This window comes from Danio rerio, chromosome 2, assembly GCF_049306965.1.
Source record: "Danio rerio strain Tuebingen ecotype United States chromosome 2, GRCz12tu, whole genome shotgun sequence".
NCBI lineage: Eukaryota > Metazoa > Chordata > Actinopteri > Cypriniformes > Danionidae > Danio > Danio rerio.
The window spans coordinates 26,375,762-26,392,781 of NC_133177.1; the positions used below are offsets into that span (position 1 = coordinate 26,375,762).

The 17,020-nt window shown below is 36.4% G+C and overlaps 1 protein-coding gene across 3 annotated transcripts in view; it reads left to right on the top strand.

The window, feature by feature from the left end:
- Window positions 1-17,020, top strand: part of csnk1g2a (casein kinase 1, gamma 2a) — a 39,869-nt gene that overhangs the window by 7,320 nt on the left and 15,529 nt on the right. For 2 of the 3 annotated variants that reach the window (XM_005171206.6, XM_005171207.6), the window contains exons 2-5: window positions 2,004-2,708; window positions 10,081-10,150; window positions 15,467-15,615; window positions 15,705-15,939. In XM_005171206.6, the coding sequence (XP_005171263.1) occupies window positions 2,469-2,708; window positions 10,081-10,150; window positions 15,467-15,615; window positions 15,705-15,939 (694 nt within the window). In that variant the 5' untranslated portion in view covers window positions 2,004-2,468. 3 annotated transcript variants of the gene reach the window in all.

Sequence of the window (17,020 nt, forward strand, 5' to 3'; positions counted from 1 at the left end):
CCCTTTTTAGTCTTGCATAGAAAGTGCCCTTCCAAAATGATCAAAAGTGCCCCCGCGACGCGACACACCCTCGGTCCCGCCCTTTAGTAGGCGTGTGATAACACCGCTCTTGAGTACGCGCGCGACAACACAGCTGATCAGAACGCGCGCGACAACGCGCATTGAATGACAAGCGCGCTGTGTATGGATAGAATCAGCGGAGCGGGGAGCGCTCTCTCTCCCCGCTCCGCTGATTCTGTCAGAGTACAGCGGTCGGCGCGGGCCACAAAATATTGCACTGAGGGCCGCAAATGGCCCGCGGGCCGCGAGTTTGAGACCCCTGATCTAGATGATATACACCACATTAATTTTCGTAATTTGTAGTTTAATAATACAGGAACACATCATGCATTCAAATTTAGAACGTTGATTAAAATATTTGAGGTATCTTTGGAGGGTTAAGTCAAAATCATTAATATATTTTTGTCTTTTACATTTTTTTGTGATTAAATTATTGTGGGCGGCATGTTGGCTCAGTTTGCCTCAGCAAGAATGTTGCTGGTTCGAGTCTCGGCTGGGCCAGTTATTGTAATTTCAGTGTAGAGTTTGCATGTTCTCCCTGTGTTCGCATGGGTTTCCTCTGGGTGCTCTGGTTTCCCCCACAGTCCAAAGACATTCGCTACAGGTGAATTGAGTAAACTAAATTGGCTGTAGTGTGTGAGTGTGTATGTATGTGAGTATGTATGGGTGTTTCCCATAACTAAGCTGTGGCTGGAAGGGCATCAGCTATGTAAAACGAGCTGGAATATTTGGCGGTCCATTCCGCTGTGGTGACCTCAGGAATAGAGACTAGGCAGAAGTAAAAATTAATAAATGAACAAATGAAATAAATTATTGCAGACACCATACATTTGGGTGAAAAATGTAATGTTTCACCTTCATTTCCTTTTTTAAATATATTTTATGCTTTTTCAACTCAATTCAATTTTATTTATATAATGCTTTTACAATGCTGATTTGTGTCAAAGCAGCTTAACATAGAAGATTATAGTAAATTAAAACAGTGTCAGTCTAATATTTACAAAAAAAGATTTCTTCTTAAGACCTGTGGTAGTCTTTTTCTCCAGTGCCTTCTGCTCAAAATCCTAAATAATTAAAAAGGTAAGATTTTACCACATATTTACAGGTTTGGCCTGTGTAGCAAATGATCATCTCCTCTGTTTATTTGCTTTTTAGCACTGCCGGCCAAATGAATTCAATTTATTTAATTATAAATATGTGGGTGTGTTGGTATGGATATCAGATATCAAATGGATTCTACATGTATGTGTTTTTATGTAGCATTGCACAAAATACAATACTGCATGCTGCTTTTTTCATTACTGTAATAATAATCAATAAAAATCTTTTGTTTTTGGAAGTTATCAGGGCTGATACCAATCTGTCAGTGATGGTGTGAAACAAAAAAGAGATCATTTGTCAAAAACACTAAACAAGTCACAAGACAAGACACTATTTAATGACCAACATTCATTCATTCCATTAATTAATTAATTAATTCATTCATTCATTCATTCATTCATTTTCTTTCCGGCTTATTCCCTTTACTAATCAGGGGTTGCCAGAATGAACCGCCAACTTATCTAGCATATGTTTTACTCTGCGGATGCCCTTCCAGCTTCAACCCATCTCTGGGAAACACCCATACACTTTTTTTCACACACATATTCTAGGGACAATTTAGCTTAGCTAATTTACCTATACTGTGTGGGAAACCCCACACAAACATGGGGAGAACATGCAAACTCCACACAAAAATGCCAACTGGCCCAGCCGGTACTCGAACCATATTGCTGTGAGGCATGTTTAAAAAAAGATATAAAGGTGAATAAATACCAGAAATTTCACATAAATGTGCAGTCACTCTCTCATCACCATAGTGGAACAGGTGCCAAGAGAGTGGAGTTCTCTGTGTACCTTTTTGCAATCTATTTAGTGCTAATTGTGCCTTTCCTCTGCCCCAGATATCGTAAGATGTACTTCTGATGTGCCGGCAGTTTCCTCTCAACGGCAAGTTTGATATGCTGTGTGTTCATCCATGGACACAGGGAATGCCTGACAAATCTCTGCAGAACCACCTGGAGTGGGTGCAAAGGATGGAAACCGACGCTGGACAGCATCTCACTTTCACCAGCTAGGGTCGTGCGCATGTGTCCATCTCCCAAAGAACGAGCTCCTCTGCGGTTGGATTTAAGGAAGATTTCCATATGATGTCCTCATCCTAAATCACATCACCCTTGGATTCCACCATCAATAAAAGCCGTTCATGTGTAGAGCCATATTGTGGATAAGCCATTCCCTCCATTCTCTCTTTCTCTAAATTCCTCTCCTCCATCCCATTCCCCATACCCCTGTTGCTAGTTGTTTTGGTGGCTCTGTGATTTTATGGCAGTGGAGTAATCGTGGAGAGGCCGGGGTATCACAAGCTTATGGATTTTGATAAGAGAGGAGGAGGAGGAGGAAAAGGAGAAGCGGAGGACGGAAAGAGAATGTCTAAGACTGGCGGGAGCAGGACAGGGCATGGGGGCAGCCGAGGCTCCGGGAACAACACTGGAGTGCTTATGGTTGGCCCGAATTTTCGGGTGGGAAAGAAGATTGGCTGCGGGAACTTCGGCGAGCTTCGACTCGGGAAGAATCTTTACACTAATGAATATGTGGCCATTAAACTGGTAAGTGCCTCACAGAAAATAGGGCTTTTCATTTACACAACAACAATGTGTCCAAAACTGTTTTAAAGGTTTCGCATCTCACAACACTTTAACTGTTGAAGCATACTTTATCTGATTGCAATAGTTTTAATTCTGTGAGGAATTTATCTTATTCACTGCGTTTTTGTTAAAGCAATTTTTAAACGGTGTTAAACCAAATACTAGGGATGCTCCGATCGATCGGCTGGAAATCGGTATCGGCCAATAATCACATTTTATGACTCGATCGGTACTTGCCGATCTCATGAACCGATCGCAGGTGTTTGTTAACGGGTTAGCGGCGCTACATGTGAGTAGATAAATGATGTGGGGTGGGTGGGGGGTGGGGGGTGGGGTTGGGAGTGATCGCAGCAGTCCCAACACAGCAGTTGAGATACACACAGATGTGATGTGGCCTCTGTTTATACAGTTTATTGATGCGACTCGTGCGAGTGATGGTCTCTTTTGGCTTGTTTTCACTGAGTGGTACAATACGTTACGGTACTGGTCGGTAGGGCTGCTCGATTATGGGAAAAATCATAATCATGATTATTTTGATCATAGTTGTAATCAAGATTATTCAAAACGATTATCAGTTGAAGTCAAAATGATTCACCCTCCTGTGATTTTTTTTATTTTTTATTTTTTTATAAATATTTCCTGAATTATGTTTTACAGAGCAAGGAATTTTTCAGTGTTTCCTATAATGTTTTTTCCTTTTATTTTGGCAAGCCTAAAAGCAGTTTTAGATATTTCAAAATCTATTTTAAGGTCAATATTATAAGCCCCCTTTGGCTATATATTTTTTGATTGTCTGCAGAAGAAGCTACTGTTATACAATGACTTGCCTAATTACCCTAATTAAGCCTTTGAATCGAACTTTAATATGAATGCTTGTATTTTGAAAAATATCTAGTAAAATATTATGTGCTGTCATCATAGCAAGGATAAAAGAAATCAGTTATTAGACATGATTTATTAAAACTATTATATTTAGAAATGGGTTGAAAAAAATTCATTCCATTAAACAAAAAATGGAGGGAAACGGGTTGCTAATAATTTAGGAGGGCTAATAATCAACTGCATATATACTTAGTTATTTTCCTCACTGTAAGTAGGAAAAGTGAAATAAATACAATAGATTAAATATATGAAACAAACTGTGCTTTAAGCATCTTCATTGTAAGAAAAAAAAACTTTAAATCTAGTTGCAAAAGTCTTTCATTTTGTCCTTTTGTTGTTTGATTAATGATTAAAACAGTAGGCAGCAGGTATATTGCGTGCTGTCACTTTAAGAGCAGTCCCGTTCTGGTTTTTCTTTCACATGTCTTTTGATTCTCAACTCTTTTGTTTATTAAACAAAGGAGGGTTAATTTAAATAATCACTAAACACCGCATTTTGACACCTATTAAACTATTAAAGCGCTCACATTAGGATGACTTTAGATGTGTGTGCTTTGCTCGTCTTTGAGGCTGAGAGCGCGCACACACAACAGCAGCATGTGCTCTCTCTTGCGCTTTTAAAACATGAATGATTTGAATGTACATCAATGAATGAAGCGCATCCCGTGCTGCAAACATTACATTACAGTACATGCTTTTAGTAATGTTCACATGAAATTGAGCTTTGCAGAGCAACAAATGTGTACAATTGGAAAGGGGGTGGTATATGATGCAATAATCGTTTCATCTTGATTAATGCTTTTTCAAAATCGTTAGAAGCCGAAATCAATTTTTCGATTAATTGCACAGCCCTACTGGTCGGTACGGCATTGTAAAGCTTAAAGCATCAGAATTGGTACTCTGTAACGGCCGATCACCATGGCAAGAAATTGGTACTCTGTATCGGCTGCAAAAATCCTGATCTGAGCATCCCTACCAAATAAACATTTTTAGTAAAAAAAATAATAATATATTTTTAATATAATCTTTGTCTCTAGTATACTTTTTCTCACCATAAAAAAGGCCATAGAAGCTGGCATGATGTAAAACTCAAACAAACAATCAATCACTTCTACACAAGAATGTTTTCAATTTGTTTTTGCGACACGCATTTGCAAAAGTGCTGTATTATGTATGGCAGGCCAGTATTTGGTGCCGTCACCTTGTTAGTTTACAGTACCTGTAAGAAAGTGACGACGTGGTTGAGCACTGGTTAATACATAAAAGTTGCTGTGTGTGTAAGATCTTAGCTTAGGTTGTTTAAAGTAAATCCATGTGCTCTGTCATTGTTGTATGTTTATGTGCACTTTAATCTAAACCTTCCTAAACATGCACATGCATAATGTCATTGTTTTCTCGTTTACATGTGAATAGCGACATTTTCAAGAAATGGACATTTATGGTCATTTTAGTCCTCAAATCACTGTTGTCCACTTTCACTGCTGCCTGTAGTGTGTGTGTGTGTGTTTGCTATTACAATGTAATTACTTGTACTGGTGACAAGAGTCTTACATATTTTTTGTTTGAACCAAATTGTACATCACAAGCAACGTTTCCATCCACCTATTTTTATGCGCATTTTGTGCGCGTTTTTGCACATAAAAAACGGTTGATGGAAAGCCAAAATGCAAATAAGTTTTAAATGCTCACAAAGTAAAAGTCTTAGTGTTATTGAATTATTAATTACCTCAAAAATGGTCAAGGGCGTCTATGCTCCATGTCTGACACCTTCAAACGCCACCACGTGTTAATTGCATGTTGGCATACTGTTTTCTGAGCTGCAAGTCATTTATTAAATAAAGAAAATATTCCCGCTGCTTCTTCTACCACAGCAAATATTTGGTGGCAGTTAATCAGCAAGTGACGATTTTGTTCTCTTTGACTACTTGACTACATTCTAATTATTTTCAGGAACGTACAGCTAAGTTGTTATTTGGATTATATGTGTTGTTTTGTATCATATGGTAATGTCTGGCTCGCATGTTGTCAAAAGTTGGGTATCAATCGGTAGTGAAATTTTATAAAGGTTAATTTCCCGCTAAATTATATTGAGTATTTCAGTACCTTTTGTGATCAGAGCGCCTCAGACATTCTTCCTGACGGATTAAGTCACTCTTTCACACACTTCACACCACAGGAAAATAGTCAAATATAACCTTTAGAATCACCAAAATAATCTGGACATCACCTAGGATTGTTGCTAGTAAAGAAATCAGCTTAACATCACTCCAGTTATGTTGTTGTGTGTGTCTATCCTAAAGTATTGGCAGGGTAATCATGCCGAATAATTTCAGTTATTATAAAACAGACCAAGTAAAACAATATGTTAAATACTAGAATATAAATTGATAGCCATTTACTTTATTCCATACAAAGTTGTTTTTTTATGTACACTGCATTTCTCTTTCTTTTCTAATAAATGTATAAGTATTTGGTAAATTTTTGTTATATAATAATATATTATATATATAATAATATATTATATATATATATATATATATATATATATATATATATATATATATATATATATATATATATATACATATATATATACATATATATATATATATATACATATATATATATATATATATATATATATACATATATATATATATATATATATATATATATATATATATATATATATATATATATATACATATATATATATATATATATATATTTAGAAATTCTGCAAAAATTTATATTGGTAGATCACAATTACCAATAAAAATAAAAATTGGAAGTACAATCGGTGCATTTCTAATCATAACATTACACTTTCGTCAGTGTTTTTGATCAAGTAAATTAAGTCTTTGTATGAATAAGAAACGTCTTTAAAAAACATTGCAAAATTTCAAAGTAAATACCCTCAAACTCGTGTACATAATTGTTGTATGATTGGCAGGTCTCATAGTGTCTTAATGGTGCTTAGTCTGTTGTTTAGAAGAATACCTGCTTTTATTCTGGTTTGTGACTGTGCAAACTGCAAAATAAATGAAAAGTTTTTCCTCCATGTGAGTATTTTAGTTTGGTTGGGGTTGTTTTCAACTCTTCATAACTCTTCAACTTTTTTGATAGTAATGCAGTAATGCGCAGCTATTGTAAAGCTGCTTTGAAACAATCCTTATTCTAAAGGGCGCTATATAAATAAACTTGAAGTGAATTGAATATACATGACACCAAAAATAAGTTATTACCTTCAAAGAGGAGTTAGTGTTTTGAACATGTAAAATATATAATTTCTAACCATTTTCTTTATAATTTGAGTTATGAATTACAGTATCGCAATACTATTTGGTATTGTAAAACTTCAGTTGATATAGTATCGTAAGATGAATTAATAGTATCGCAACAACCCTACTAAGAAGTAGGAAAACTTCAAATTCCTTAACAAAAACCAACCACACTTCTTTTAGATAAATTTATTTGCGTTTACCATTTTGTCATTATCATGTCTTACACTCCTCTTGGCAGGGTTTTTGCATTTAAATGTGCATTTTATTTATATATAAATTTATATAAAACTTATATATATATCATATGCTTCATAAAGACTCACCCAGTTACTTGTAGAGAGACTATCAGCGTTAGCTTATTTTGGAGTTACGTGCTGGAAGAGAAAACCTGTTGTACTTTTGTCTCTACTGCTGAGTATCTGATACATCCTGTGGGCTTTATGCAATCTGTTTGTTTGCACTTAATTATATATTTATTTGGCTCTTCCATTCTGCCTCCTGCTTGGTAGCGCTTTCCTCCGCATGCTCAGAGCTGCTGGTGCCACAGATGACTCAACCCTGGATCCTGCACTTAACTGAAACTGCACGCACAACATTCTCTCACTTACATTATTTATGTAAAAACCAGCTTTCAACTAAATGGACCAACCAGTATTGATCACTTGGAGATAGCCCTAACCTAAATCATCCATGCTCAGAAGAATATTAATGAAAGAAGTCACTTCTTTTAGATGAATTCATTTGCGTTTACCATGATGTGTGCATTTTATCAAGTAAAAATCTACACAGTGGGCGTTAATGCTTATAGATCAATGTTGATAAGTGGTTACATGGTACCTAGTATCAACCTTGGTTGTGATGCCCACACACCACGGGCTGAACTTCTCATGCATACCAGCAGCTAGCTCTCTGCAACTCTCAAATTGTCGCCCACTGAAGCCCGGTCAGTACCTGGATGGGGCGACCAGATAGGAAAGCTAGGATTCTGCTGGAGGTAGTGTTAGTGAGGCTAGCAGGGGCGCTCAACCTGCAGTCTGTGGGCCCTCCTAACGCCCCAGTACAGTAAAGGGGACTCTATACTGCTCAGTGAGCACCGTCTTTTGGATGAGACGTTAAATCGAGGTCCCAACTTTCTGTGGTTGTGAAAAATCCCAGGATGTCCTTCGAAAAAGAGTAGGGGTTTAACCCTGGCATTCTTGCCAAATTTGCCCATCGGTCTCTGTCCATTAAGGCCTCCTAACCATTCCCATATCATAATTAGCTTCATCACTCTGTCTCTTCTCCACCAATCAGCTGGTGTACGATCTGGTGCAATATGGCTGCCGTCGTGTGATCCAGGTGAATGCTGCACACTAGTGGTGAATGAGAAGATTCCCCACAATGTGTAAAGCGCTTTGAGTGTCTAGAAATGCGCTATATAAATAATATAAATGATTATTATTATTATTATAGCACACAACATTAAAAATGCGAGTTTTGCTTGAAGTCTTCATCTGATGGATGAATTCTGCATTTCTGTGTGCCATTTTATTTGTGTGCCTGTCTGGAAACAAAGCTGCCGTGGTGGCACATCCCCTCATAGTACAAGAAATCTCACATGTTTACAACTGTGACATGTAGCGCATAACATGATCAACAAAATGCTGGATTTTCAAAAGCATGTGTAGTAGATTATGGCATACATTACTTTAAAATGTTAAGATTTGTTTTCATTCTGTTTTGTTATTGTAGGGGGAACTTTATATTACATTTTTATGCCCCTAAACATCACTGAACTGCCAGTGGTTGTTTTACATATCAGTTAGATTGCCATGAGCATGAAAGGTCTCTAAAGTGCTGTGAAGTGTGCATTTTTATTCGATATTTGATGTAATCTCAACCAAAATATAAAGAGAGGACAGGACATAGTCTAGCCCCTCCCCTTTAAAAACAGCCAATAGCCTTTAGTTTTTCTCAAAGCTGTCGAGTGAACGGGGTTGAGATCAAGCACATCAAATGTGAAGCATTTTGAATGGGGCGGAGCATGTCACATACTAGAGAGCATTTAATTGGTCAAGATTTGATGAGAAACTGAAGTATGAGGCTGTGAATAAAACCGATGATCCATTTAAGCGGATGTGACGAACAACAAGCTTTACATGTTTAAATCAGTTTGATATCTTCTAAATGTGAATTATGTCACTGTTTTTGGTGCTCGTTAGCTTATAGATATCTTCAAAACTAACAATACTAACATCTATTATATGTTAATCTCATGGGACCTTTAGGGATGACTACAGGTTCATCAACAAAGCTTTTGTTTAAAAGTGACTTCTGTGTGGTTTTCGTTCCTACTTTCACACTGACAGCAAAATGTTTCTAATGTGATGCATTTTTAGCCTAATTCAGTTGATTTTAAAGAAATATTTGTAACCCAAAACCTGGTGCCACTCCATTTATTTGGCTGTTTATTGCTTTCATGCTAAGCTAAATCAATGTTAAAAAAATAACTAAGACTTCTCACACTTGTTATAGTTAATCCAAGGTTAATTAAAACTCTGGTTAAATACAAACTCTGTATATCCTGGATTTTATATTTAGTTGGAGTTTTATAATTAATCCTGGGTATTCATTAGCTGATATTTCATGTATGCAGAATTTGTGTTGATTTGAACAGAGCATGTGGTCGGCTTTCATTAAAGCTCTAGCTTTGTCCATTCTCATTTTATACGTTTTTTTTTTTTTCTTGAAGAAATTTGTTTTAGAGTATAAAAGTATGAATAAAATGGTTTCTCCGTCACTGCAGTTGATGTGTTTTCTGTTACTTGACATGTTTCCTTAAATGTGAACCCTGCAACAAACGTTTATATACTTTAAATAACTTTTCTGTTATTATTCAAAGCATTTAATATTAGATGTGATTGTCTGTTGCTAAGCACTGTATCTAAAAGTAGTTTTACACTGTAGGTATTTATCACTACGATGTGGTATTAACAACTTGAACTTCCACTCTATAGTAAGATTTCCTAATCACACTTGTAAATTACAGATGTGAAGTGTTTGTTTACTCTGTTAGAAGTAAAGTTTTAAACGACAGTAACCCAGGTCATTGCAGTGAGTGAAAAGCTTTATTGTAATTTAAGAGGATCGCCCAAAACTAAAGTTTTTGTCATTGTCCATTTTCATAGGAGCCAATCAAATCAAGAGCACCCCAACTCCATCTCGAATACAGGTTTTACAAGCAGTTGGGAAATGCAGGTAAGCAAAAAGCTGTTCTTTTCCCTTTATTTTGCACCACACGTTGGTCCAAAGTGGTTCTTGGACCACTTTTTTGTTGTAGAGCTTATGCTGTCCACATCCTACTTGCAACTGTGTGTTGCTTTTAGCCCATCCTGTCCACATCCTCTTTTCAGCGCATAGGACCAATTTAATCAGCATGCGCTGTGGTTCCTGCACATCGATTCTCCACCTACACACAACTTCTTATCAGATTTGCTGATATTTAAAGCAGTAACACATTAACATTGTTTTTTAAGTTCATAAACAGAACAGAACATGTCATTAATACCTCCAAGAGTGCATTACTGTTTACTTAAATAAAGTACATTGGTCCATCATTATTGGCAGGAGTTGCGTTCTAAAAACAGCCGACAATATGTGAAATCTGTGAAGTAGTCCGCTTTATTTTTTACAACTTTTATGTTTTAAGGCTGTAAAAGCCCTCACTACACACTTTATACACTTTTCTCAGACACGCTTTAACATTTTTCCACTTCTTGCTTAAACACTGTCAAAGTTAAAACTTTCATAGAAAAAGAAGTCGTTTTACAGAATGAAGTCAAAGATCAAAATTTGTTGTCAGGCGCAAACATTCGTTGCTGTCAGCAAAATGTTCATAAAGCTCTTTTGCGGATAATGTTGGCGGATGTTTTTTCCAGCAATCATTGATTCACAAAACTAAAGCACACTCAATTTTTAAGGGGGTCGCTCACCTGATGCGCCACACACATGACAGTTGGAGGTAACACACACTTGAGGCGCATATTTGCATGTTATTTAAAATAAAAATATTCAGATGGTGCTCTGTGGCACGGCAGAAATATGAACAGTGCCCCGAGTCGTAGCGGGGCACTGCAGACAGCCGCCGACTTGTGGTACCGGTGGGAACCTTGATATAAACCTGTGTTTACATTTCTAAAATGCATGGTGCTGTGCATCCTGTGTGTGACCCTCTTTACAATGGTCTTTCTGTGGACAGCAAGTTGAGCACATTCTGTACTGTACAGGAGACATGGAGGAGATTGATTGATATTGGTCTATAGTCAATCAGGACTCAGAACACAATGCGCTGTAAAAAAATAAAAAATAAATAAATTTAAAAAAACATCTAATTGCCCTAATTTTTGCAAAACTGCGAGGCCGCAAGAGGTAAATCACGTTATACAGGGGTGATAGCGTTCCGGCACCACGCCGGATTTCCGGCGTACTGTGGCTGCGGGGAAAAAAAAATCAGGTTCACGGATATTGATCTGTCATTTCTCTAGATTCACAGAATTCACTCACTGCTGAAAGCGCCGGATTGGTTTTTATTAAGTGCCATGTTGTGTGCTCGTGAATCATCTTTTGAGTGTAGACGCCATGTAAATAAAAGATTGTGTAATTTAGAGAGCTTTATAAATTATAACGGATCTTTGTGAGATCTCTATGAAGATTCGTGACGCTTTTTAGTGATAATAAGAGGAGCGTGCTTTGCACTTTCCAGGCTATAATCCATTCAGAATTTGTATGAAACTTTCGTTTTCGGCACATATACGCTGATATGTTTTGGGAATGACATCTGCATATTTACGCTGGGTTTATTCTCGAAATAACGGTGAAGCAATAGACGGGACAAAAATATATTTCCCCCTTCTCCTTAAACAACTTAGTGTTTCAGCTATGAAATAGTTCAGTTTTGTATGTAGCCTAATGGCAAAGTGTTTATATTTAGTTTCGTTTTTTATTCAGCTTATTTAGAAAAACGTTTGGAGCATTTTTTATTCGTTAAAAATAAGTTTTTTGTTGTTTTTTTTAACGAACAGCGCCCAGCGGAAGACCATCATTGTCTGTTTGATCAGTTTGCCTTCTCAGATCATCACGACTTGCCTAAAATAAAAGATATAAAACAGTTCAAGTATAAAACAATGGTAGCTTAAACGTTAAAGAATGTGTGCTATTAGGCGCATAGTTTGCTTATAAAAAGCTTGCAGGACATCGAGGCGCCAGAGCAATCACTTGCATTTTTTCAGTGGGAGCAATTTAAAGTTATCCGTCATTTTTGCTCACAAAGTACGAGTAATACATCAAAAAACATTACAGCGTTTTTATAAAATAAAGAAAACCAAAATTATGCGCTTTCTGTCGTCTGGTTTTTGAACAGGAGCGCTTAACAAAATGAAGCAAAATGTATATGCCTCACAGACATAATAAATATATTTATAGAAAGCTTTAAATGATTACTTAACGAAATAAAACAAATCGAAAACAAAAAAAGTCCTTCATGTAATCCGTAAAGATGAATTTCACTGTAAAGGCGAGTCCAAAAGAAGGTTGCCAGTCAGGATCTTTGCGACACTGACTCAGAATAAGTTTATTAATAAATAATTAAGATATGTCCTTACTCTTTCCTCGACACATTCATTGTTATTTGTTTTTGCCGGTGCTTGGGGCGAGTTTTAGCTTATTGTGTGCGCTTGAACGTGGATTCACAGTAGCAGTTTTAACATGGAGTGACATGACATCCGACGTACAGATGACACTGGCACATGCCACTGAGTGTAGTGACACTTCCGGTGGCACGTCCGGTTTTCCACTGTCATGTGTCAATTGCTCGTGACATGTGTAGTGACCTGTGCCACTCAGAGTGTCGCGTTGCATGTCACTGCAGTGACATCGACACCCGGCGAAGCTTATGACATTAATTAACACGAGCAAAACCATATTTAATCATTACGCGACTTTTAACCTAATTTATCGCGTCGCAAGTTAGTTTATTTGCTGAGCTACTCCACAATGTTTTAATTTAAACGCATTTAATTTATTTATTCGTAGTCATACTTCCGTACGTAATATAGTCATTTGACAGTACATGTCAGTCAAATTTATTGTGGCATGCTTATGTATGGAAGGGGTTACACTTATCTGTTGTACTGGATATTATTGCATCCTGGCAGTTCCTTTGTTCCCTACAATATGGACTTCTCTATGTTTTTAATTCATTCATTTATTTTATTATTTAACTTATTTTCATTTTAAGGTATTTTAAATAATATCCTTTAAAAAGTTATAATAAAATGCATGTTGAAAACTCATAACATATATGCATGTAAGATAACAGGTGTCATTTGCATAAAGATTTTTAAATATTAAAGCAAAGAGACTTATAAGATTAATGTGCTTATAACGTGCTTATACTGACACCTACTGGCACATGTCACAAGATCACTGACACTGGCATGTGTCACTGACATTACTGGCATACATAAGCATGCCACAATAAATTTGACTGACATGTACTGTCAAATGACTATATTACGTACGGAAGTACGGAAGTATGACTACGAATACATATAATAAATGTGTTTAAATTAAAACATCAGCAAGGAAAAAAAGTTCAGGCTCAGGAATTTTTTCCACTATCAGCCCTGCGTTATAGCAAGGGACCACTAGTACAATTTGATATGGGTCAACCTGATCAGGCTCGTGTTTTCACTGCCAATAGTACCCTTACTTGGGAAAAGTTTTTTTAATATCATTCTTGCTTGAAGAAGAACGCTGTATGGGCCAAGTGCCATTTACATACCATGTCTTTTGAATGCTCAAGTTCAATATATCATATGAAGATGTGCAAAATCGACGTTTTTAACCACAACATGTGAACGGCCCTCAAGAGTGAGGAACTGACATCAGATCCTGTTCTTGGTTGGTGTGTGACTGTTCGTCACAAAGAGACAAGATTTGTCTGTGCATGGTTTATTGTAAAGTGATCATTGTGGTATGGTGTTATTTGGGCTGTGTATTTAAAAATGGTTCTTTTAAAGTTGTCCAACTGTGTTTTTATTAAATTTTTTAATTTATTTTTTTTCTTCATGTCCAAGTGATGATTTTCTGTAAAGCAATAGTGTCTATCTCCATCTAAAAGAGAGTCTAGCTCCATCCATTTGGTAAGGCTCCCAAAAAGTGGTATAGTTCAGTTTGCTATTTTAGTACTTCTGACAGTGGGAACATAAATAAATGCGTTCTATATTGTACTGTACCGAACCATACTGCTTGGTGGAAACAAGCCATACATATTATGGTTCCTGGTTGAAGCATTGCGTCTCTTACTGCTCTATCAAAGCTCTGTTACCAACTTTAAGGCCACAAACTCTTTTTTTATTCTACTATGCATATTTAATGAGAAGAGCTTTATAAAAACATCACACTGTAATCTTTCATATTCACTCAGTCCTCTGTGCTTAAGTTGCAGTGTGAATCTGTTTGTGTGGAGTCTCTGTGCTTGTTCTTAAGGTTCTTTCTAATCCACTGTCTCAAGACAACATTAGTGCTTGCTGGCAATATTGATAAAATAAGTTTCTACTGACTTTTTCCACAATTTGTTTTTAATATTATGTCTTTGAAGTTATTGCTATGTTGGTATTAAATAATAATTTATTTGGTTTAAAGTGGCTCAATGAGGCCTTTTTTAAGGAGCAATCATTTTGACAAAACAACCATTGTTGTGAACTAGGATATAAAATGCTGTGTATCCAGTTATGTCTTAAGCCATTATTATTTCTTCTTTTTCTTCTTCTTCCTCGTCTCCTTCTCCTACTCCTTTCTTCTTCTTCTTCTTTTTCTTCTTCTTCTCCTTCTCCTCCTCCTAAAACAAGCTTGCAACATTGTTATCAGTGTGTTTAAACATCCCAGTAATGTGCAAGCAGTGGTTAATACTTAGCAACCCTTTATATCATTCTATTCATTTATCATTCATTCATCATCTTAGTAATGCTAGCGCACATCAACCAGACGATCTTTACACGACCTTGAAATCTTCAATTTCAAACTAGTAATGTAAACCAATTAAATTATAAGTGGACAGTTTAAAAGAGCTAATTAACCTTAATGAGTCAAACTCACAAACGTTGCTGCTGTGGGTTAAATCACAAATGGTTTTCATTTATCTTTTCTCCCTGAAAGTAATGTACTGGTGTGATCTGTTATACATTTTCTTGCTCAATCCAAAGCACATTAAAATATTTGAAATAATAAAAATGTTAGCAGGTATTTATATACCGTATTTCCTGGCCCTCTCAAGAGTTGATAATCTGTTGGTTTATAATTCCTATCATACACATGCACACACTTTTTTTTGTGCACATAAGTATGGATTGAACTCCATTAATGTCTTTTACTTACTTTTTTCTTAAAAAGACTGCTGTTTGCTACATAAAAATGTTATCTAGTTTTCTGATAATCTTGAGTACACTATTGCCAGCCTGCCTTTGCATTACAGATGTTTTTTTGTCTAATAGTCGCATTTGCATGTGTGTTCAGAGGGTGTTCCTCAGGTCTACTATTTCGGGCCTTGTGGGAAATATAATGCCATGGTGCTGGAGCTGCTGGGACCCAGTCTAGAGGACCTTTTTGACCTCTGCGACAGAACCTTTTCACTTAAGACTGTCCTCATGATAGCCATTCAGCTGGTCAGTTCATATACAGTTCATACACTAAAAAAAGAAAAAGAAATCAAACTGTTCATTCTAACATGGCCTCTAATAAACCTCTTTTACAGATCACACGGATGGAGTTTGTGCACACAAGAAGTCTGATCTACAGGGATGTTAAGCCTGAAAACTTCTTGGTGGGCCGACCGGGGACCAAGAGGCAGCATACAATCCACATCATCGACTTTGGACTTGCCAAAGAATACATCGACCCCGAGACCAAAAAACACATCCCTTACAGGGAGCACAAGAGTTTAACAGGGACGGCTCGCTACATGAGCATCAACACACACCTGGGGAAGGGTAAGAGCCATGGAAACTGGACATATTCGAACAATCAGGGTTTAGTAAGTAGCGGTGTAATGGATTATGTTTGATCATAGATAACAACCCACGGTTTGGAACACACGTGGCCCGCAGATTAGGCTAAAACATTTTTTTAAACTTGTAGATAAATCCTAAATTTGTAACGATCGCAGAGAGATCACCTCTAGCGTAATTTCAAATCATATGTATGAAAGCATTTATGCTTTCCTGTAAAATATAATGATGACTGAAGAAGTTGTGGTAGGTTATTTGGGATGTGCTAGGTTTCTTAGGATATTAAAGGTGTTTTCTGTCACTACTTGTTTAGCCTGCATTAATGCATTCAGTGTGAGCTGCATGATGAATCATTAAATGATCAGGATCTCAACACCCACGCAACATAAATTATAAATGATGGTGATTTGCATATGTTTATTAATCCTTCCAGTCGCTGCATTCATATCTGAAATTGTAAAAATCAAGAAAGAGATCGAGTCTTTAGTCTTTTGAGTTATGAAGTTACAAACAGGTTTATAACGGTTTATAGTTTAGAAAGAATCACTGATGTTTATGGTAAAGATTAAAATCAACATCATTTAATTTGACGCTCAAAAATGAAAGTTGTAGGCAGCAATTACATTATTTAGCCAACCATCAAAATGTAACCAGTCATCAAAAATGTCACTGAATAATTAGTCAAAAATTACGCTTCTAGCAATGACGTTTTATGAATGAATAGGTGAACCATTTATTGAAAATGACTAAAAATAAATATGAATTGTTCAAATTATAATGTTAGATTTATACGTTTTGGGTTCTTTACATTTATAAATGCATAAATTTATACACGAACCGTGAGATTTGTGATCCATTACACCACTGTTAGGAAGTGTTTTTAGAATTTGATAGGGGTAAAAAGACTAATGTTAAACTTAGCTTAGCTGCTAGTGACAAATCATTGCATGCTTGGTCATTAAAATTTGATTTAATTTTAACACACTGCTAAGATGCAGGTGCTCTTTATCTCAGGATTTTGCATTTGGATTAATACTTGGCGAAGCGAGTTAATACTCTTGTC